Source organism: Kwoniella pini, chromosome 2 (genome assembly GCF_000512605.2).
Source record: "Kwoniella pini CBS 10737 chromosome 2, complete sequence".
NCBI lineage: Eukaryota > Fungi > Basidiomycota > Tremellomycetes > Tremellales > Cryptococcaceae > Kwoniella > Kwoniella pini.
In genome coordinates this window covers 917,117-938,693 of record NC_091717.1, presented here as the reverse complement: position 1 = coordinate 938,693, position 21,577 = coordinate 917,117, and the positions used below count along the sequence as shown (strand labels likewise).

The 21,577-nt window shown below is 42.4% G+C and overlaps 9 protein-coding genes across 9 annotated transcripts; 3 read left to right on the top strand and 6 right to left on the bottom strand.

The window, feature by feature from the left end:
* Window positions 1-189: 189 nt before the first annotated feature.
* I206_101672 (3-demethylubiquinone-9 3-O-methyltransferase) lies at window positions 190-1,327 on the bottom strand (the record flags this gene model as incomplete). The annotated part of the gene is made up of 2 exons (XM_019158064.1): window positions 190-546; window positions 614-1,327. The coding sequence occupies 2 exons, from the start codon at window positions 1,325-1,327 to the stop codon at window positions 190-192; spliced, it is 1,071 nt and encodes a 356-aa protein (XP_019008677.1).
* A 228-nt stretch (window positions 1,328-1,555) lies between these two features.
* Window positions 1,556-2,416, top strand: I206_101671 (uncharacterized protein; the record flags this gene model as incomplete). The annotated part of the gene is made up of 1 exon (XM_019158065.1): window positions 1,556-2,416. The coding sequence occupies one exon, from the start codon at window positions 1,556-1,558 to the stop codon at window positions 2,414-2,416; it is 861 nt and encodes a 286-aa protein (XP_019008678.1).
* Window positions 2,417-2,558: 142 nt separating this feature from the next.
* Window positions 2,559-4,379, bottom strand: I206_101670 (uncharacterized protein; the record flags this gene model as incomplete). Its single annotated transcript, XM_019158066.1, has 4 exons — window positions 2,559-2,705; window positions 2,768-3,539; window positions 3,667-4,097; window positions 4,191-4,379. The coding sequence occupies 4 exons, from the start codon at window positions 4,377-4,379 to the stop codon at window positions 2,559-2,561; spliced, it is 1,539 nt and encodes a 512-aa protein (XP_019008679.1).
* Window positions 4,380-5,018: 639 nt separating this feature from the next.
* Window positions 5,019-6,587, bottom strand: I206_101669 (uncharacterized protein; the record flags this gene model as incomplete). Its single annotated transcript, XM_019158067.1, has 5 exons — window positions 5,019-5,126; window positions 5,184-5,369; window positions 5,439-6,000; window positions 6,065-6,343; window positions 6,397-6,587. The coding sequence occupies 5 exons, from the start codon at window positions 6,585-6,587 to the stop codon at window positions 5,019-5,021; spliced, it is 1,326 nt and encodes a 441-aa protein (XP_019008680.1).
* A 745-nt stretch (window positions 6,588-7,332) lies between these two features.
* Window positions 7,333-7,852, bottom strand: I206_101668 (uncharacterized protein; the record flags this gene model as incomplete). The annotated part of the gene is made up of 5 exons (XM_019158068.1): window positions 7,333-7,381; window positions 7,445-7,588; window positions 7,644-7,689; window positions 7,747-7,768; window positions 7,829-7,852. 5 exons carry the CDS (start codon window positions 7,850-7,852, stop codon window positions 7,333-7,335), a joined length of 285 nt encoding a protein of 94 aa, XP_019008681.1.
* A 1,613-nt stretch (window positions 7,853-9,465) lies between these two features.
* I206_101667 (uncharacterized protein) lies at window positions 9,466-12,202 on the bottom strand (the record flags this gene model as incomplete). Its single annotated transcript, XM_019158069.1, has 7 exons — window positions 9,466-9,593; window positions 9,664-9,893; window positions 9,954-10,332; window positions 10,392-10,588; window positions 10,642-11,497; window positions 11,555-11,760; window positions 11,817-12,202. The coding sequence occupies 7 exons, from the start codon at window positions 12,200-12,202 to the stop codon at window positions 9,466-9,468; spliced, it is 2,382 nt and encodes a 793-aa protein (XP_019008682.1).
* Window positions 12,203-13,818: 1,616 nt separating this feature from the next.
* I206_101666 (uncharacterized protein) lies at window positions 13,819-15,237 on the top strand (the record flags this gene model as incomplete). Its single annotated transcript, XM_019158070.1, has 9 exons — window positions 13,819-13,950; window positions 14,015-14,036; window positions 14,099-14,233; window positions 14,285-14,391; window positions 14,451-14,573; window positions 14,637-14,718; window positions 14,779-14,884; window positions 14,949-15,007; window positions 15,077-15,237. The coding sequence occupies 9 exons, from the start codon at window positions 13,819-13,821 to the stop codon at window positions 15,235-15,237; spliced, it is 927 nt and encodes a 308-aa protein (XP_019008683.1).
* Window positions 15,238-15,658: 421 nt separating this feature from the next.
* Window positions 15,659-16,951, top strand: I206_101665 (uncharacterized protein; the record flags this gene model as incomplete). The annotated part of the gene is made up of 4 exons (XM_019158071.1): window positions 15,659-15,745; window positions 15,828-15,841; window positions 15,970-16,303; window positions 16,664-16,951. The coding sequence occupies 4 exons, from the start codon at window positions 15,659-15,661 to the stop codon at window positions 16,949-16,951; spliced, it is 723 nt and encodes a 240-aa protein (XP_019008684.1).
* Window positions 16,952-17,120: 169 nt separating this feature from the next.
* On the bottom strand, window positions 17,121-20,315 carry I206_101664 (uncharacterized protein; the record flags this gene model as incomplete). Its single annotated transcript, XM_070202434.1, has 10 exons — window positions 17,121-17,547; window positions 17,634-17,859; window positions 17,927-18,836; window positions 18,910-19,145; window positions 19,216-19,261; window positions 19,318-19,413; window positions 19,471-19,566; window positions 19,627-19,680; window positions 19,739-20,112; window positions 20,171-20,315. 10 exons carry the CDS (start codon window positions 20,313-20,315, stop codon window positions 17,121-17,123), a joined length of 2,610 nt encoding a protein of 869 aa, XP_070058535.1.
* Window positions 20,316-21,577: the final 1,262 nt, after the last annotated feature.

The window sequence follows — 21,577 nt, the reverse complement described above, 5'->3', positions numbered from 1 at the left end:
CGATTTGATAGACACGTTCTTTCACTAATATAGTACATTATAATATAATATAGCTTGACCTCCAGCTAAAATGCATCGCTCAATTTGCCTGTCTACGAAGAATGGAGTATATGGGATTGGGCTTGCGACAAGCACCTTTTGTGATCTACGCAGCCCCATATCTGGCATCCAGAAGTACAAACCCCTATCCTATATTCTTTTTCTTGCGTGATACATGTAATTGCAACCCTCTCCCACATCTTTCCAAAAGGTGCCCTCTACGCCACCCCACAATTTCCATTTCCCAGCTAATGGATCATATATTATTCCTCTAGTTTCTCCAACTTCATCAGTCCTTATATCACTTGCATCTTCATTCTTGTGCCATGTGTTGTACCCGCCCATATCCGAGTGAACAAATCGACGGAGTTCATGTGGCTTGACAAACTTTCGATATGTATGCGTTCCAGGTGTAACCAAACGTAGAACATCTTCTGCCAGGGTCAGTGTCAGGAGTTGGGATAAAGGTGTTCGTGATATTGTCGATAAGATTAGGTGACCTCCGGGCTGCATCCCGAGTCAGCCTGCATCGAGTAAGGCAGCAGAGGAATTTCTTGATTTTGACAAGACTCACTTTCACCATCTCTCCTAGACATTTCATGAACTCTCCAGGTTGATCAACATGTTCCAGGACCTCCATCGCACAAACCACATCGAATTTCTCACCAGCATCTCGTAAGGCTTCAGCAGATGAATGTCTGAATTGTAATTCTCCACTGGACATCTTTCTTGATAATTGTGGATCTTGTTGAGCATGTGTAGTAGCTATTCCAATATTTGATTCACTTGCATCTACACCTACGATCTCTCCGCCCAATCTAGCTAATGATTCAGATAATAATCCACCTCCACAACCTACATCTAAACATCTTTTTCCAGTTAACCACAATCCACTTCCACGTTCGGCTTCCTTTTCTAAGTCACGATGTCGATCTTCGAATGACCAATGCTCTTCGTCTGCAGGCTGTAAAGCTACTTTTTGTCTTATATATTCTATACGTGTAGGGTTCATGCGATGTAAAAGTTTAAATTCACCATCTTCGTCCCACCAATGAGAGGACAGATTCGAAAAATGGGAGATCTCAGATGCGTTGATTGTAGTGAATGTTGAGGTGGAAGTTGAAGGTTGGGAGACTTGTCGAGAAGGAGAGGGAGTAGGGGAGTAAGTAGACGAGGTGGTCTTCAATGATCGAGTTGCAACGACGGGCCTGCTATGCGGACGAGTAGCCACGGGCCTTGCAGCAGATCGGCGAAGCAGGTGGTGCTGAGGTATGGATGGTCTAGGCATCTCGCTAGTTCTATGAATGGGCAAAAATGTGTGATTGGTATTTGTTGGTATAGATGAGGATCAACGATAAAAGGACGCAGTTTCCCAACACAATTTAGTTCCTTCGCAATTTCACCTCCACCTTACATTGCCGGGTGCATAAACTTGACAGATATCCTCTATCTTCAATTACATTTCAATATCACCAATATAACAGAATCACGGTTGACACGGACAAACCACTTGATCATGGCCTCTCGCATATACCAACCTTTGCGCTCAGCAATACTCGCAAGAAACATTACCCCTCATTTATTCCCAAAAGCCAACATCCTTCCCTCCGGATCAACCGCTGCACGTCAAGCATCATCTTCCTCTTCGACGTTCGGTCTTCGTAATCTCCCGCCTCATACTTCACCACCTAATGCTAGTACCGTTTCCTTCAGAGATGGAGCTATACCATATAGAACAGTCCAGCTGGTAGATCCTGAAACGAATCACTTATTGGAACCTCAAACACTACGTTCGATATTGAGCACATATGATCAAAATACACATACATTGGTATTAGTGAATATAGAAAAAGAAATACCTATAGTGAAACTAATAAATAAAGTAGAAGAAAGGCAAAAAGAAAGAGAATCTGAAGAAAAAGCAAGATTGAAAAAACGAATGTCGATTGAAGAAAAAGAAGTTCAAATTTCTTGGCAATCTGCTCAAGGTGATTTATTACATAAATTAAATTTAGCAAAATCCCTACTTGAAAAAGGTGATAGAGTACAAGTTGTATTTGCAAATCGTAAAAGAGGTGAAAATATAGGTGAAAATAAGAAACAAGAGATTATTTCGACATTTCATGAAGAATTAGAACAAATTGGTAAAAAATGGAAAGATGATGAAATAAAAGGTAGTATACATGTATTATTCTATAATCCTCTTGAAACAACGAGAAATCAAGTACAGAATAAAGTGAAAGATCAAGAAAACGCAAAGAGGAAAGAAAAGGAAGAGAAGAAGGAAGCTAGGCGGAGGAAAGAGGAAGAGAGACGAGCAAAGGCAGAAGCTAGGAATGCTGCCAAAGAACAAGCACAAGAGGCCGCCAATATATGAGCAAGGTGATGGTCTCGGATAGGATTGGTGCCGATAGGTAGATCACATACATATAGAGGGAAGTCTCACCATTACGGACAAGTAGCAGTGCATATGAACAAATGCAACATATGGGTTGTATAAAGTAGAATGGCTTTTCTACTTAAAATGCCTTATGCGTCCATCTACCTCCCAGCATGGTTCCTTTCACTTTCATACCTCTCAAACCAGCTGCATCCTGTTTTAGCGGGTCAGATTGCAGTATACACAGGTCTGCTCGATCCCCCACTTCCAACTTCATCTTTTCGTTCTACAGAATAGGACAAATCAATCAGATATACTTCATCGAACGGATATAAGCATGGTACTCACGGAAGTAGAAGCTTTCCAAGCAGTTTCCAAATCCAGTATTTCCTCTTCTATGAATGGATTTTCCTCATCATTCTCTCCTGCTCTAGTTATGGACACAGCTAAAGCTTCCCATGGGTCCATAGGTGCTATTGGAGCATCACTACCCAATTTTATAGGTACACCAGCATCTACTATACTCTTGAAAGCATAAGCTTTATGTTCACGTCCAGGCCAAAATTTATGACACAATTCTCTATCATCCACCAAATGAGCAGGTTGAATAGAGGCTATCAGACCTAAATCTTTGAACATATGTAGATCTTCTTCGAGATTAAGCATTTGAGCGTGTTCAATGGTTGAGCCTTGACGTAATTTTGAAGAAGCTTGAGAGATAGTTTTGAGTGTTAAATGATTAGCATGATCACCTATAGCGTGAACTGCAAATTTAAAATTATGTTCTAAGCCCTTTTCTAACATTTGAGCAAGTGTAGAAGGTTGATGATAATATATACCGAAATTATCTTTTGTACCTGGATAAGCATCGTGGCAGAAGGCTGTTTGAGATCCCAATGAACCGTCCGTAACGATTTTGTATGGACCAATCTTTATCAATCCGTCCGTGTTGGGAACATCATCTCCCGAAGTCAAGCCTAGGTCGATAGCATCTTGTATATGTTCGGTGTACATTCCTACGTGTATTCGGAGATAGTTATTCCCGGCTGCATAACGCCTTTGCCATTGAACGATATTGTGCTCCATCTCCAGATCCACTATTTCCGTTATTCCCAGCGAGCTATCATATGGATTGTCAACTCGATACCTCAAGGACAAGAAGCGTTAAGTCGCGGGCTAGAGGTGAGAGTCCACGCTCGCATGCATGGCAGAGCGCCAGAAATACCGAGTAAAAAAGCGTCACTCACGCAGCTTTCTTGCCTTCCTGTAATATCCAACTGTCAACTACTTCATCACTCGCAGTGGTCAATGTCGGGAACATATCGAAAGCATCCTGTTCTACCAGATGTCCAGTGTGCGATTTCGGGTCATAGCCTCCGGCGATGAGAGCAAGAGAGTTGCACCACATTGAATGATATCCATTATACAGTAAGAAGAGTGGTCGTTCGGGCGAGATTTCATCTAATAATTGTAGATTGATGATGTGCTCATCTGGCCAATTTGAGTTTTTCATGTTAATTCCGACAAAATTCCTCTCTAGCGAAGCATCGTATTTAGAATCTTTCAATGCTTTCTTAACCTCTTCAATGACTTGAGCAGCAGAAGTGCATTTTTGGAGATTCAGTCTATTGGTATGGAGTGCTGATAATTTGGTGTGGACGTGCCAGTCGATCAAGCTCTACATGATCTCTTTTTAGCTCTGAAGATCTGGCTCATCATCGTGTAGTAAGACGGATCCTTATCATCCTTGAGATAAGGGTTGATTACTCACCGGACTTAACCATTCTTTACCGCCTAGATCAACGATCTCAGCTTCAGAAGCATCATAACCATTGATATAACGTCCACTTTTCTCTTCCTCTATACTGCTTACTACGCCATCCACCACTTGGACCGTATACAAAGCGTTATCAGGATAACCTACGAGCGGGGCATGTTGAAATACTATAGTGCTCGTCATGATGCGGAGCTTCGACAACTTCCGGGTCCGGTTTATTTAATTCAATTGAGCGGAAAAGAAGTAGTATCATTTTAACGGACAGCGTTGTTTTGTACCAACATAATCTTTGGTAGGCGCTTGATATCAGCGACCGATAACAAGACCATCTTGTCTACTTTGCCCTCGCTCTCCTCATTCCTTTCGCCCACCTCCGAATAATACGTAAACTCATTAGCCTGAACGTGGAGCACCTCGTTTCGGAAAGACAGCCGCGCGTCAAATTCCTTCGCCTTTTAATCCGTTACGCTGAGTAACCTGACAGCATACAACTATCGACCAATGCCCAACCCTCACGGTGAATCTGTCCCCGGTCGTCATAATTGTACATTCTGTCTCAGAATCCCACTTATGGGAACGTATTTCCTCAACATATCAAGGGGCGTAAAAGTCTCGTGATGTAGTGCATTTTGAGGAGATTGAGGCAAGAGCAAGGCAGCAGCAAGTTTTCTATCGTATGCATTTTCACACGTTACAAGCAAGTCACGCCTTGATATCAAAATCTATAGCTAGCAACAAGTTCCTTTCATGCGTATCAGGTATATTCGTTCTCTAGATCGTTGCTCTCGAAGAGACTATGCATCAATAACACAACATATCGTCTCAACCACTTTTGGCCGTTCTGGGTATGGGTTTTTGATGAAGTCGAGTAGAAGCTTTTGGGATCTCTACCTTGACACCGACAGCACAGTAGACAGTGGCAGCCTGAGGCTGATGTCAAACACATGTGTCAGTGGTAAATCTCAGACGTTTGCACCAGACCCTTACTTCATTTCCAAAAGTGATATAAGAATTCTTTGTATCATAAGAAGCTGGAAAAGTGACCCAAATGAGATCCAGATCTTGCTTCAGACCAAGCTCTTCCGCCGTGTCGTCGTAAATACAATGATCACGATTACATTTGTGAACATCATCGGCAATCCAGATCCCTCTCTTGAATGTGTTGTCCATTTCCTGCTTGACCGGCCCACGACATCAGGTTTAATTTCATCAAAATGCTCAGCTCAAAGCTGCGTTACTCACCTCGGCTTTGGCATCTGCTTCGTCGATCGGACGTTCTTCTACTACTTCATAGCAGCTGCTTTCATAATCGTATATCGCGAAATATTCCATTTCCAGGCCCAGTTTCTCAATAGCGGAGACCAGAACCGCGTCAGAGTCTTTCAATCGATTTCTTAGGTCTCCAGGGAAACCACGATCGTTCTCGCCAAATGGATAATCGTGTACGAGTCCAAAGGCGAGAGTACCACCTGATATGAGAAATTTCGCATCCTTCAAGAGTGTTTCGAAAGTGTCCAACAGAGGTTGAAGTCGGGTATCCATTACAGATTGGTCGAACGCCTTGACGTCCTTACTGACGAAGATGTCGTAAGAAATGGTAACCCGAGTGCCTGACGTTACAGGAAGGACTTCGTGCTCGCAATCAGAGTATAAAAACCCCCAAGTTATAGATCCATCTTGAACTTGGTTTGACCAATCGAAAGTTACAGACGCTCCCATCTGGCGGATGACAAGATCTCCTCCCGTGAAAGGGGTGGGAAGGCAGATTATGAGTGTACCGATATGGTGTTCGCTCTGAGGCGTACTGAGCATGATACTTGTGGTCAGGTCATAGCCGTAGCTGGGCTTAGTGAGGGCATTTATCTTACTCTTTGTGAGCCTTGAAAAAACCTCCCTCGGTATAAGCGTTGAGCTTGTTCATCCTAGCTTCCAAAGGAGAGTCGTAATTGAGCTTCTTTGCGAGAAGGGTAAGAAGGCTGGAGGCGGAGAGAATATCGCTTGTGAGCGAGAAATAAGGTGGTTTGAGCTCTCGTGCTTGACGGTAAGAGTCATCGTAGACAAGTTCACTTCCTCTTCCGAATGGTGAAGTAGTAGCAGTGCCATGTATATCTTTCGCCACTTCGTTTGTAATAGGAAGCATGGCATATCTGGAGAACAAACGTCAACTGATGAACGAAATGTGTCCCGAACGAAAGCTCACTTGATTACCCGGGGTGCTTTCCCCTCGTCTGGGGTAACATAGTACAAAGCGAGGTTTGCTGATGCTATAACGTGTGAGGGGAAAACACCACTACAAGCGAAGTTGAGTACACCCTCTTGACTTTTATAGGACCTTTCGAGTTGGTCGACTTTGACGACTTCGTCTTTGGTCAAATAAGCACGATGAGACATGAGGATCCAAAATTTAGTCGATAAAGGACTGTACTGTATATATGGGAGAAAAAAGAAAATAATGTAAGAAGGAGACTTTTGGTGTACAAAATCGACCTCTTTTATATTCAAAGTCTAGTCACAAGGACTGCATCGCCTTAGATGTGTCGTGATCCGAGTCAAAGTTGACTATGTTCATCAAAGCGTCGTACAAAGGAAGGTTTACGTCAACCAAAGTGTGTGTGAGCGTAGTGGCAGACACACAAACCGTCCTTTGGTGGCATTCGGCGCGCGGATAGCACTTGCTGAGTGTCTATTTTTCTGAAACTCGCAGAAGATTGCTTCCTTGGTCTGTGGTCCTATATACACATTGTCGCAATGTCAATCAGTAGATAGTTGCTAAGTCGATTTTGAACGTGTCAAACATGGACAAACCGGTAACTAATTCTCCGGACTATTTTTCAGCGGTATATGCCGATACTCCTTCTCACCCTCTCTCATAGTATGGTCTTGCGTGCATACTTCATTTTTTGGACAGAACGATGAAATGAGTTCCATGCATCTATTAGAAGAATTGTAACTGAGAGATTGTATATGATATCTCCATCCCCGTCGCGAAATGTGAATGTGGCGGAAACAGAATCAAATGACAAATGAAAAAATTGATCAATTTTTGTTTCTGCACTACTTCTTTACATTCACATTTACTTTGGCTATAAGCTACATACAAAATATAGACGGTATGCTTGCAATCGAGCAGATTAGCTTACTTGGAACCACCTTTTTGGCCTTCGACGTGGGGATCAGGTCCATCGCTGCAAATTAGGATGGAAATGAGCATTCCTTCCGGACGACTTCCACATTTTATTGACACTTACGATCCTCCGAAACCGTGAGTCGATTTGGTTCTTTGATCTTCTTCTCCTGATTTGGTCAAACCGTCATGTTCAGATGGCTTGTAGTTATCGGTTCCGGAAACGGAACCACCCTTTTGACCTTCAACGTGGGGGTCGGGGCCGTCACTATTTGGGTTTCCGTTAGTGCTCGATCAGAATTGTGAGCAGCAGGATGACTTACGAGCCTCCAAATCCGTGATCTGAGGAGAGTCTTTTATCGGGTGTACCTGCGGCGTCACGGAGAATCAGTATTAGGGGAAGAGAGAACGAGACGCCGAACTAACCGTCTTGTTTAAGACCATCATGCTGTAAAGAAAGACTCATCAGCAGGGTACTACGTTAACAAAGAACTTTGAAATAGCTTACTTCGGAGGGCTTGTAGGTAGACATTGTTTCTTGTTTGGTTTGCTTTGGTTTGGATTATGTTGTGAAAGTGTTTGTGATGAAAAAGAGACGAAAAGAAATGGTTCAAAACAAGCGGTATTTATAGACGAGAGATTGGATTGTTGTGGTCTTAATTCAATGGGAAGTTGACTCAACTGTCGTCATTCTTTCTCGACGTCATGTCATGGGGTTTATCAATTTAGATGACGACAAAATACGAGATTGAGTTGTGATAGATCGGAAATTGAGTTCCAATTCGAAACAAGCCACCCCATTTCCCCCTTGAAAAGGAGGTTTTTGTGGTAATCTCCTTAGGTAAATCAGCCGATTCGGAAGTCTTACATAGTGGTAATCTACAAAGATAAAGTGCTAGATACGGGCAATCAACTACTGAATTATGATAAAAATTTCCCTTAAATACGTGATTGAAAAGTCAAAGATCGAGATTGAACAAATCGATAAATCCATTGAGATCGATGATCGTGGAGTCTCCGCTAAAAGTAATGTTCGTCACGTTATGTCATTAACCATATACGCTGATGTTTACATCCAATGATATATGTAATCTGCTGGAATCGAATCTAAATTTGGATTCCAAGAATCCAGGGTTCGAGTAGGAAAAAAAAGTATTCGATGATGAAACGAACACATGTATCGTAAATATTTCTTAACTGATAACCGGACCGACACTAAAATGCCTGAAAAATGCTGTCACCGATGATTATCATTTTATCTCTTAATCGATCGATCGGTATTCAAACCACCTCCACTGCCTCAACAAACAAACCCTTCAAACACTTGTTTACACATCATCAGGTAAGATCTGCTTACTCAAGTGACGCATTTCTCAGGATCTATAGCGGCAGGATGTCGATCGATGACATCGAAGGCTGCAAATCTTACAGTCTAAAGCTTCCTGATTATGCGAGACATTGAATCTTGCCCGGTTTTAATCTATTGCCTGCCCCGATTCCGGTACTCATGTACCAACGTCTCGCGGGCTGATCACTCTCATCAAATCTGAGGTTTGGTTACTACCGGATGCAGTCTTCCATAATTCGAGGGTCCGGCTCATCCGGCTCAACGACGACATGATCAACGTCTTACGGCGAGAAACATATGCACTGGTTCCAATCAATATGATGTGGAGGTCTTGAACGATCTGATGACGAAGCAGTGATATCTAGATCGAAGGTTCATAAAGTCCTATCAGCTGGACTCTGACTACGATAAGGGTAACACAGCCGTCTTCGGGTCATTATGTCAGTACCATGGGTTGGGTTTGACAAGGAACGAAATAGCCCAATCACGCAGAACGTGGAAGCTCCTGAGATGAGCTGTCGTGACGCGGTAGTATCAGTGGTCGGTGACCTTGACGGTGACTCCTACTATCAAACCAGTCAAAGCCAACTCATCAAAGTTGCTCAGCGCGGAGGAGTGTAAATCATCATGCCGGACGAACGACATAATGAAAATACATGCCCATCAACAAAATCCAGAACTGCCCTCCATCAGTTCTCCACCACTCGTACAATTCGGAGCTGAACACCGTTTGATCTAGTACAGGCTACAACACCCTTCTCGTTAGTCATCTTTCACTAAGGCATACAACAGGTACATTATTTCTTCAGGGCGAAACACCTCTCAATGGAGTCCTTGTTATTACCCCACCAGTGAGGCATCACAGCACCAGTAGTTCCCAAGAAAATGAAAATGAATAAAAGGTTGAAATTGAATCCGGTGTCGGCTACACACCAGAAATATAAATGGATTATTAGCAATGTTACCCATTCATTGAAGTAGAAGGTTTAACTCACCAGCAGCACCACTGATATAAGCATACATGTTCCAGAATTTTCTTCTGTATCTGAACAAATAGAAGTTCCAGAAAGTACCGATGAGGAAAGTCGTGAAGGGACCAGTACTCAAATTACCGTGGAAAGTAGCACAACCCGAGAAGAAGATAGTAGTGTTCCAAAGGTTGAATTTAGCTTTTGGGAATTTACGGTGTAACAAGTAAATCACTGCAGGCAGAACAGCTCCAGCACTGTAATGAAACCTGATTAGCTATTGTAAGGCCCAGAGGGAACAGTCATAGGGGACTCACACGAAACCATAAGTTACTGGTTTGTAGACTGTAGATTCGAAAAGACGTTTAGGACCAACAAGTGAATATTGAATACCGTCTGTATTGTATGACTTGAATTGTTGACCTGTCCATTGACCTCCTGGATCCGCTTTTTGTCCACTAACGTATTCGAATTTAGAACTGATAACCCATCGCATGACTCCGTAATTCACTGGAAGAGCTATCATATTGGCGAGAATTTGGATACCAATTACAACTCTTGGTGGGAGATGGAAATAATGACCAATCTTTTGATCTTCAAGAACAGTTCTGGCATCATACCATACATTTCCTGAAATAACTCGATAAGCAAGTTGACCTAGTGGATGTCGGGAAGATCCTTTCGCCTCGATCATGTCTATAAATATGGGGTTTAGCGATCTTCCATCAAACGTGTGTCAAGGTTGATAAACTCACAACCATAGATGAGTTCGTTAAAGATACCGACTTTCATAGGATAACCGGAAACGGCGTAGATCAAACTCATAGGTAACATGGCGGCAGCACCGAAACCAAGAGCGACAAAGTATGTCCAGATTGGCATGTAAAGCTGTTTGCTCAAAATGACTCCCAATAGCATGAAAAAGGGTATGATGGTGAGGATCACCCATTCCCTGCTCAGAAAGTCAGTGGAGATCGAGACAAATCCCCGATAAATGATACTCACCACCATGTCAAACCTGGATACTTGTGGATCAATTTGCTCAAACGATCATTATGAGCGTTTTCTCTTCTCCTCCATGATCTCCAACAATGTGCGATATTTGGAGCCAAGAATAAACCACACCATACGAAAGAGGAGATATATGAAGCATACCACATAAAGATTTCCCATAAGAATTGAGCACCAGAATAAGCAAGACCAACTTCCTCGTATTTGGTTTCATTGAACACTTGTAGTCCCGAGGCGTCTGTTTGAAGTAAAGAATTGAATGGATAAGCCGAACCATTTTTCTGGAAAACACCATTCGACATGATATTGTAAGTTGGTGATCCCCATAAATTGCCAAAGTATGCGACGGGAATCAAAACCCAAGTTGTAAGTACGAAAGAGGCGAATACGATGACTTGGACACTGTATGGATAGGTGATAACGGTTGAAGTAATGTTTGACCAGTCCAAGGTTATATTCAACAGACCAGCACCACCTCGTCCAGCACCAAGGAAATTCACATTATGATTTCGGGAAGCGAACCAACAAAGCGGGGCTAAGGACGCTACGAAGGGGAACATAAATGCTGGAAGGAATTGCCAGAGGAAAATACCCAAGAAAATCCAACCGAAAACCTTCATCTGCTTTCGAGATTTAGATAAGTGCAATTCCGTTGTACCTTGAATAGATCGGTATACGGCGACTTGTTGCAAAGACAAAGGGAAAAGGAATTGGGGATCGTCGACAAGGATAGGTCGAACCATCGCAGCGAAGGAGAAACCCAATAATGAAGCACCCCAACCGAAAAACAATGCGATTGCTGGCTCTAGGGTTATATTATAGTATAATGCAGCATTGGTCGGGATGAAAGCTATATTGCAAAATCATATTAGCGTAAACCTGAGGGTTACTTATCCTTCAAACTTACTGGCCCATTGTCCTTGACTTCCAGCGTTGGCAGCGATACCGATTATGACATGCTCCTTGACATTGAAGGGGCCCGGGTTGAGCGAGAAAGAAAATCTTCCGAGTGGTACCCGATAATCTGGTAGCACCCGGGCGAGGAATTTACCTAAAGGATGGGAAGCGAGAATGACAAAGAATACAGGAAAAGGAGCAGTGGTGGTACGGAAACTAACAGTATCAATCAGCCTAGAACTTATCATGCTGTGTGTAGGTTTCTTACTTACTAGGATATTTGGGAAACGATACTTCCGATAATACAAAAGATCGAAGCCAAAAGTACAGCTCTAAATGTGATGACCGGTAAACTCGGATCATCTTCGAAACTGACTGTTTGTCTAACGATCTCCGGGATATTCTTGAACTCTTCTGATTCCCAATCGTATTTCTCGGTACCATCCTCGTCTCTTTCTGCGAAATCATCAAAAGTAGCTTTAGGTACGTATCCTTCAGCTTCATATGCTAGGGTTTTATCTTGAGGGTAAAGCTCAGGAGAAGAGCCGAATTTTTCGTCTTTACCATCACTATCTGGTGAAGAGATACCATCTTCCCTCAAGGAAGGCGACCTAGTAACCACAATCTCATCGTGTTGGTCTTCCACTTTAGCAGACATGATGGATTGATGAATCAATCAGTCCTGTGATTGTGGTTGAAAGGAGAATGAGATGAATCTGGGGAGCAAAAGTACCTGAGAATGCAAGACTTCGCCAGATTAAATAGGAGTTCCTGCTAACATATCCCGGAGATACCAAAAATCTGATTTGTTCCATTCTCAAAGGCGTTATCTTTTCGATAACTATCAATCACGCTAATTTTCGTGCTTCTCCGTCTTTAGGGATTTAGGGTTTGTAATGTTTTCAAGAGAGTTCAGAGGAAATAATTCTATTTTCACGTCATCCGAGCCTCCCTTGCTCTTTCGGTAAATCAGCATTATCTATGGTTCAGCAGCATTACAACAGAAGCTACGTGATTTGCTGCATAATTCACAAGGATATGTCCGAGGGATATGTCCGAAGGATTATTTCTCTCTTCTTCACCGTTTCGCTCAATCATTTTCTGAACATCAATTCTCTTTTTCAAGGTAACAGGGCAAATTAGCGCAAATGAGATTGCTTATCGAAGTCACACTTTATTAACAATCAACGTTTTTTCCAATACACCGAAGTTACGGCGGCCTCAAATCCCTCTGACAGGCATGATAAGGAAGGCTCACAAAGTTAATCACGGCTTATCACGCTATCGGTCGTATGCTTATCGGAGTTGACCGCCAAGCCACATTTACGCAGTAAACGCCAAGAAGTTCTCAACCGAGCTAATTATTCATGTTGCTTCAATCGATGAGAATAACTGACGTGCCCGATAACGAAATGTATGCAGATATGTATATTCACTCGCTTGTATCGCTATTCTCGACAAGGACTATGTCTCTCTTTACCCCTTCAACCGTTCACACCCGTCCCGATAACTTGCTAACCGTAAAAGTTGGCAAAATCCATCGGCTGAGAATGTTAATTTTCGGCTTGACCTTCATGTAGTTTGATATGATTCTATCGCATCATCTCGCACCATGTATAGAGCTGCAACCCTGACCGCGACCGGGGCTTCAGGATAAGGAATATCTAACACGATTGCTTTTTACCCGGCGACAAGCTGTATGACCATCTAATCAGTTTCCATCATGCTTGTTTTCCATAAACCCTTGCTTGCACCGCACAGGTTTTTTTTTTGATTTTTGCCGTTTCTCTGAGAGCGCAGCCTGATGGAGCTCCTGTAGGGCGGTATGAAAGTACATGCATGCCTGCATAGCAGTTTTTCACTGACAGTATACGACTTTCTAGGATGTCAAGATAGAACCCCCAAAACGCTGACCTATTTGTGCCAATGTCGATTATGAAGGGGGAGGCAAGATGTAAAGCCCGTGGATGGATCATCTGTTGTCATTCATGAGAAGTCATTAAGCACAACTCTTCAGCGAGGATTCACGGAAGGACTTTGCTAATTTGGTGATTTCTACTTAATGCTATAGTATCCTCACGTGGCTTATGATCTTCGTGACGTCATTCGACAATTTCGAAAGTGCACTGTCAATTCTTCTTTTCCCTGTCATACTCTTGTGACGCTATCAAATTATATTTTCCTGTCTTCCTGCTTGCTTCTTGAAAGTCACGATATCATAGCTTTACATTATCATCACAATATTGAATATAGCAAAGCAAGAATTGTAGCGTCATGTCGCAACCTCGTAACAGACAGGTGTCAAGCGGTAACGCTATCGCAGAATCCGTCAAACGACAAGTCAAAGAAGCTGGAGATACTGCTCAAGATGCTGTCACCAGTGGTGCATGGGGATATCCAATTTATGTGAGTTCCATCATTGATTTTCGTACTTGGATAACGGGGTGTCTGATGAATGTTGCTACTGTAGGGAATCTATTACCTTCTGAGCCGTATGTTCTGCTTCTCCAATTGTACAGCCTTTTTAGATCATTGAATGCTAATTCCCTTCAAGATCCGGCTCTGATCAAGCCTCTTATTCCTACGCTTGTCAAGGGAGTACTCGTATCGCTCGGGGTAGTAGTAGCTCTTTTTACATTCGCATACCTCCCTCAAGTAGCGGTCTTGGCATTTGTCTCAGGGCCTTTGGGTAAGTCTAACCCAAGGTAGTCTGGCATCAACTAACACTTGTGCAACGTAGCTTTCGGATTAGCCATACCCTTGGTATTGGGTGAATCATACGTTGTGATCAACTTCCTCACCAGAGCACTTTTGGTCAATCAAGCTGGCGTAGACCTGTTCGACGCTGTGAGCAGCCCAAAATTTCAGTTTCAGTCGCTGGATTGAGCTGACAAATTGAGTCGTAGGTCCTTCTTCAAAAAGGTCACTCCACTCTCGTTGAGCATGGCAGACAAGTCACTTCAGGTGGAAATGGCAAATCCAAGGTCATGGGAACTTTACTCATGAAACCTCTTTCCAGATTCAGTACTGTGAGTACAGCTGGTAAGGTAGGCGGCCGGATGTTTGAGTGCTCATGTCAGGCCGAATACTAGGATAACGTCGTTAGATACATTTTGACCCTTCCATTGAATCTGATCCCCGTCGTTGGAACTGTGTTCTTTTTGGGTTTCAACGGTAAGCTTCTGGGAACGATTGTCAATGCCCTCAGCTCTAATCTTACGTCTCGAGGAATAGGTTTCAAATCTGGGCCAGGATACCATGCCAGATATTTCCAATTGAAAGGTTATGATAAGACTAAGAAGCAGGAGCTAATCAAGAAGAGACGAGGAGCCTATACTGCGTGAGTGTGATGCCACTTCTAGCGGTATAGATTCTTGTGAAACTGATGTTATCGGAAATAACAGCTTCGGAACAATGGCCATGGTCCTGAATCTAATCCCTGGTCTTTCCATTCTTTTCAACTGTGAGCGTCAGCTTTCTGGAAAGGATCATTTATAAGCGACAGGACCAAGCTGATTACTCGCCCTTATAGTCACGACCTCCGTCGGCGCTGCTTTGTGGGCATCTGACCTTGAGAAGAAAGGCAGGACCACTACTAGTGACCTGCACAATGCTCGACAAAGCGGTACAGAAAATGAGGTAGAAGTCCAATTGCCTAATGCTGGAGGATCCGGTGGCAGAAAGGATCTTTAGGCCTTGGCGACCTCTGTATTCTCTGTGAAGGAAAAATCCACGAATACATACACGAATGATGTTATTTATGCACATATATGAACCTTGATGTCTCTTCACCTTTACGCTATTTGATGTGTGAGCAATCTATGTATTAGTAACTCTGTTGTCCTAAATACGGTCGGTATCCGGTTCAAGAAGCCGAACATCCGATATTTTGGTATTTTGGCCCAATTTAAGGGTTCTGATTAGTAGACGATGTCATTGGGGGAAACGAGCAAACGTCACAATTCTAGAAATTATTTGTTGACATCCAAGTATTGATAACATCCACTTCTTTCAATTCAGTAATTGAAATTTCTATCAAAGTTGTATATATTACAGACCTACCAACACCTATTCTTATTGATCTGTCAAAATACCGATTCGGATATTAGGGAAAATGGCAGAACCGAAACCTCAAGCTGAAGATAGACCTGATTTGACTATTCCAATTGCTGAACCTGAACCAGTGTTGATCATTGTTATGGTGAGTGGTAAAGGGGTATACAAGACTTGACAAGATAGAATCCGGAATTATCATAATGCTAATTTTCTGACTGCGTTTGTAGGGTCCAGCATCATGGTGAGTGTTCTTTAAGGTTTTCATCGTGATCAATCAATCAATATCGACTTCTTCAAATCTTATCTAATTTGATACTACATAAGACTTTTGACGAAAAGCTAATAAGAAATCTTATTATGTGATACTAGTGGGAAATCAACAGTTGGTTCAGAATTAGCAAATTCACTTAATTTACCATTTATAGATGGTGATTCTTTACATCCACAAAGTAATATAAACAAAATGTCATCTGGTATACCTTTAACGGATGAAGATAGATTACCTTGGTTAGCACTTATACGTTCTACAGCAGAAAGAAAATGTAAAGAAGAATTTGAAAATTGTAAAGGAAAATTCAAAACTTTTGAACAAGGTGGAATAGGTAGAGCAGGAATTGTTATTGCTTGTAGTGCATTAAAAAAATGGTATAGAGATATACTTAGAGGTGAAGTTGAAGCTAATCCTCCTGCTGAACATGATTTAGTGAGTTTCAATCATTTGTTCTGAAGATAGAGTAGAATGATATTTTGTGATGAGATGAGGTGTAAAGGGCTCGTCAGTCAGGATATGATTGACAAGATTGGATGAGCTATACAAGCAGGGAGATTAGGCAGAGGCAAACCATAAGCCGAATCAGGGAGAAACAGATGATGAAAGGGCAGAACGAGGTTAAATTGGGATAAGCAAGCTGAAACAGGAAAAGGCGGATCGTGAAGAAGAAGATTGACTAGGGGATACCAGGAAGGAGGACAGTCAATCAGCAATGCGGAACAACTGGTTCTCTCCAAATAAAAATTAAAAAAGAAACTTCGAGCTAACAAATCGAATCTTATACTCTCATAGCCACCTTCACATTCAATAGCAAATACAGAACATAAAGTTTCACATCCAGCTACAACAGCACTTCAAACTTATTTTGTTTATTGTGATGGAACACCAGAATTATTAGCAAATAGAATTGCACAACGTAAAAATCATTTTATGGGTAAACAAATGTTAGAATCACAATTAGCAACTTTAGAAAATCCAAAAGGTGAAAAAGGTGTAATAAGTGTTGATATTTCAAAATCACCTAAAGAAGTTGGTGAATTAGCTACAAATGGAATTAGGAAAATTTTAGGTCATCCATAAACAATCGTAAATTCGATCTTCAATATTTAGATGAGGTTTTTTTCAAGTTCTTTTTTAGACTACACCTTCTTATCATATTTGGTTAAATGCATAGAAATACAACAGTATATAAAGTTATCTATCTTACATCGTTATCTATGAGTGGAAAATAAATCATCCAATATTTATGCTACCTCGCTTCACCATCTCTCCGTCGTCTATCTTCCCTCTCGCGTTCCCTTTGAGCCCATCTGCCTCTAAGCCAAATCAACCCGATAGTAGCACAAAGTACACCAATCAATATGAGATCTTCCATTAATTCTTCTACAAGTTCTTCGTCATCGTCCCCTGCGGCGGGTCTCCAACCTGATCCAGCACCCGACCGATCTTCATAATCAGCACCTGCTCCTTCACCTTCTTCTTCCAATCCTCCATGACGTCTATTTGTATCTACATCAAAGTTCGCCGCTTCGTCATCTAGACCATCCAGAGCCGTGGTATCCGTGAAAAGACCTTTGATCTTTGTCCATGTTGATAATTGCAATTGTGGGTTGGGATCAGGCTCGAACAATGATAATCCAGGTACAACCCCTCGAGTCTGGATATCAATCCACCAGCTGTACATGTGCAATTTCATATCAGCGGGTCATTTCATTGATACCTTTGGCAATTTTTCTCGTCGCGAAAATGGGATCGAACTTACGACTTTGCATATAGCTTAATTAAACTCAACATGACGGGTAAATACGCTTCTACCGAGGTTTCCCCTGCCAAGTCGTAAAATCGTTTCGCTAAATGCCAATCTCGAGGTACTCCATGGCCATTCTCATACATCCATCCTAGATTCCAATAGGCCATTGAGGAGACTTGGGTGTCAGCAGCAGTCTGATAGTAGGCTACTGCTCGATCATAAGATTCGGGTGATTCGTCTATAAGTCACACAGATATCACAAGTGAGCCTGAGTATCCTACTTGAACGATTACAAGGAATCTCACAATAGTAATCCCCAACTTTCACCATGGCATCTACGTTATCTTGATTGGCACTTCTGATCCAAAGAGTCAAAGCTCTTTCTTTATCTTTCTCACTAATGCGTCCTTCTAAACCTGAATCAGAGTCTAGATCGATCTTCTTAGGATTCGTGTTCGTCGTACCCAACTTGAAACCCTTCTCCAGTAAAAAGGCGATATTATTTTGTGCGGATTCGTATCCCAATTCACTTCCGATATACCATCCAATAAAAGCATTATCCTCCTCACTCCTCAGCCAAGCTCTGTCCGCATCTCCTACGAAGTCTTGTCCCCAATTACCTCTTTCCGAAACTAATTTCTCATATGCAACAGCTACTCCACACATTCCAGGTTGATTACCGAAATTGTTTTGATTCTTCACATTTGCCGAATGTATTTTCCCAAGTAAGTGGAAAGCTTCAAATGTCGCACCATGTCTAAGAGCAACCTCTAAATAAGCATTGGCTTGAGGGATTTCACCACGTTCTAAGTGGAGTTTGGCCAGATTCACTTGACCTTCTGCTAAATCTTGAGAAGCTGAAGCTTGGAAATAATGAAATGCTTTCTGTTTGTCTTCCGGAACGATCAAGCCATCTCGGTGTATTATACCCAATCCATTGTGTGCCTCTCGATCTCCTAGCTCAGCTGCTCTTTCGTACCACAATCTAGCTCGTCTGTAATCCGGTTTACCACCTTCACCCCTCATTGACATTCGGCCTAGGAAAGCAGCGGCTACCATAGCAGGTTCTCGGATAGCGTCTTCTTGCTCTTTCGACAGTTTTCGTCTCTTAGAAACAGTTCCTTCAGGTTCGAAATCCTTCGGCCATAATACTCTGGCAACTTTCAGGAAATACTCCTTGGCCTTTTTAAAATCTTGCGGTATCTCTCCTACCCCCTTCAGCACCAGCCGATACACCATATTGGGAAAAATAGACTGAACCGAGATAGAATAATCGACCAAGCCTGACTGTATACAAGTGCGAATCTCGGTCAGAATGATATTGATAGTATTCCAAGATCTCTTTCTCCGTCTCGCCTCGTGCAGAAGCCATAGTGGCTCGAATTGCTGGTCGATGGGCATTGGATCCGGTCGACGCCCACGATGCGTGCGGTCCATAGATGCCGCCTACTCTGTCGGAAAGACGTGTGTTGCTCAAAGGAAGAGTGAGGCCGCCGGGTGGTCCTGATAAGAAGGTTTGATATGCTACGTTCAGCCGTCAGCTATCGCTGAAATGTCCACCGAAGGATAAGGCGGAAGGACTGAGCATACTTACACTTCTCAGCCGCGTTTTGATAGTGATCTAGAGCAAGCATACAGTCCTGTACCTGTACGTCAGCCTATAACTTTTCTACTACGTCATGGCAAAACTGCCTACCTCCTTGACTCCTATTCCGGCCCAATGCCTATATCCCAACGCCATTGACGCCGGTCTGTACCCTTGTACAGCAGCGAAAGTGTAATACAGCAACGCCTAGTCGTGGTTTCAGCATTGATGTATGATATATCTGGTTTGATTTTGATAACTCACTTTGCCTTGATCCTGCTCGATTCCTCCTAATCCAGTCGCATGGAAAAACCCAACCAGGAATTGTGATGCTGGGTCAGATGTATATTCCAGGTATTTCTACCATCGCACGTCAGCTGCTCAAGTCCCTCAAAGAGCGCGAGTTGTTATTACGCTTACTTTGTAAGCCGAGTATGAAGCTTGTAAATCCTGCTTGATACCTTTCGGCGGAAACTGTTCGCAATATTTTAGTGGGACTGATCACGCATACAGTTCAAGGCTATTGACACACCATTCTCAATTTTCCTCTAACAGCCCAAACTTCTTGACAACCATTTTTTTCAGCATTTTTTAGTAATTCTAATAATTTTTCTATCCTTTCTCGTCTTGCTCTACCAACCTTGACTCCTTTCCGGGGTTTGCTATCAGATCCTATTATGGGAATTTTCGATAACAAAGTTTTTGGCGATAAAAGAGTATTTATGAAACGAGGTAGAAGTCGGAACGTTGTTGAAAGGGGACCTTCGTGACCCCATCCCATCCCATCTGACCATCCTTTTGATGAAAATGGTGTGATGACTGATGTTACTTTATGTTCTAGGTGAGCATTTGCGGAAGGCGCTAAAGAGGCTAGAATTGTTTGTGCCTCCCTAAGCGGGGCGCAGACTAGACATGGCATTGCGTTCAGTTGGCGAGCTTTGGAAAATTGAAGCGAGATACTCACCATCTGCTATAGATGTGTCTTCATGACTGGGCGCTTCCTCTCCTTGAGCCGCGACAAAGGAAGATGGCGATAGGAAAAGAGATACCGCTATTAACATGGACACAAGCAGCAGTGTCGAGCGGCCTCGACGCCGTTGACTCGCCATGCTGTTGAGAAATACAAAGCTGGCTGATTCCCGCTGCTCTGGCAATTCAGAGGTTGGTCGTATGAGGTCCTAGAAATCAAGAGTGCGATGCAATGAAGCGTAACTGGATGGAATTCGAAATATACTCGTAATAACATGGAATTTAATGATTAATCGTCAACAGAACACGTCACAGTTTAAAATACCACGTGTCAAAGAGCAAAGAATATTACGTATTCAATAAAGATTAAACATTCTCGGCTATCTGGATTTAGTGTGAATTTGTATAGGGTTTAAGGGTAAATTTGTTATTGAGATGAAAATTTGATTAGAATTGAGTGAATGACGTTTAATTAATTCCCATTGGTCATACTACTAATATTTTTCCGGATTCAAAACCACTAGGGGTCTCTCCTAAGTTTGAATCTTTTCATTTCATATCCATATCTCTTTTCTACTTCTTATCTTCCACTTTAATATCAATAATTAACCATTGGCTTTTGCCTGCACAGAGACTTACACCAGTAACACAAACAACAACAAAGCTTTGTATTCAAACAAAGCTTATTTACTATACTCAAGATTCATTGAATCCATCACCACCAATACTCGATGAAGAAATCAAAACTACCTCATAGTGGCTCATACGGATTTAACAAAAACGGAGGCGCAGGGTGAGCAAAATGCCTTCTTACTCACTATGCATTATTTCCATCTTTCGCTCTCATATCAGGAATACAAGCTATTTGAGAGGCTTTGCCCCGCTGACCATTTGAACTCCTGCAATTTCGCCATTCATACACCTCTCTGTAACAAAACGCGCTTCGTTCCATTCATTTCGCTGGAAAAACACTATCTCGACACCTTATCCTCAAAAACCTCCGTTTCATCTCATCAACGCATGTCTAAACCCTCACATCAATAACGTCATTAACCATTGTACCTATCGTAACTCCGCTCGCGATGATTTTGCTCAACAGCTTATCAGTAGCATCTCGTCTCCTCAGATTACCTCCCTTGATCCTTCTATTGCTCGACTCTGGAGAGAAACCCCCATAATTCGACTCAAGACGCCCTTATTCTTAAAAAGCCAGCTATTGCCTGGCTCACAATAATCTTATATTGACAACATAGTACAATTGTTATAATCGGACATCTCTATATATATAACGCTACAGCGCCAAATTTTCGGATGGGATAATTAAATTGATCGACTAAATCACCGCGGTCAAAATATCCATCCGCCCGACCCACTTTATCGCCTTGCGAACAAAGCAACATAC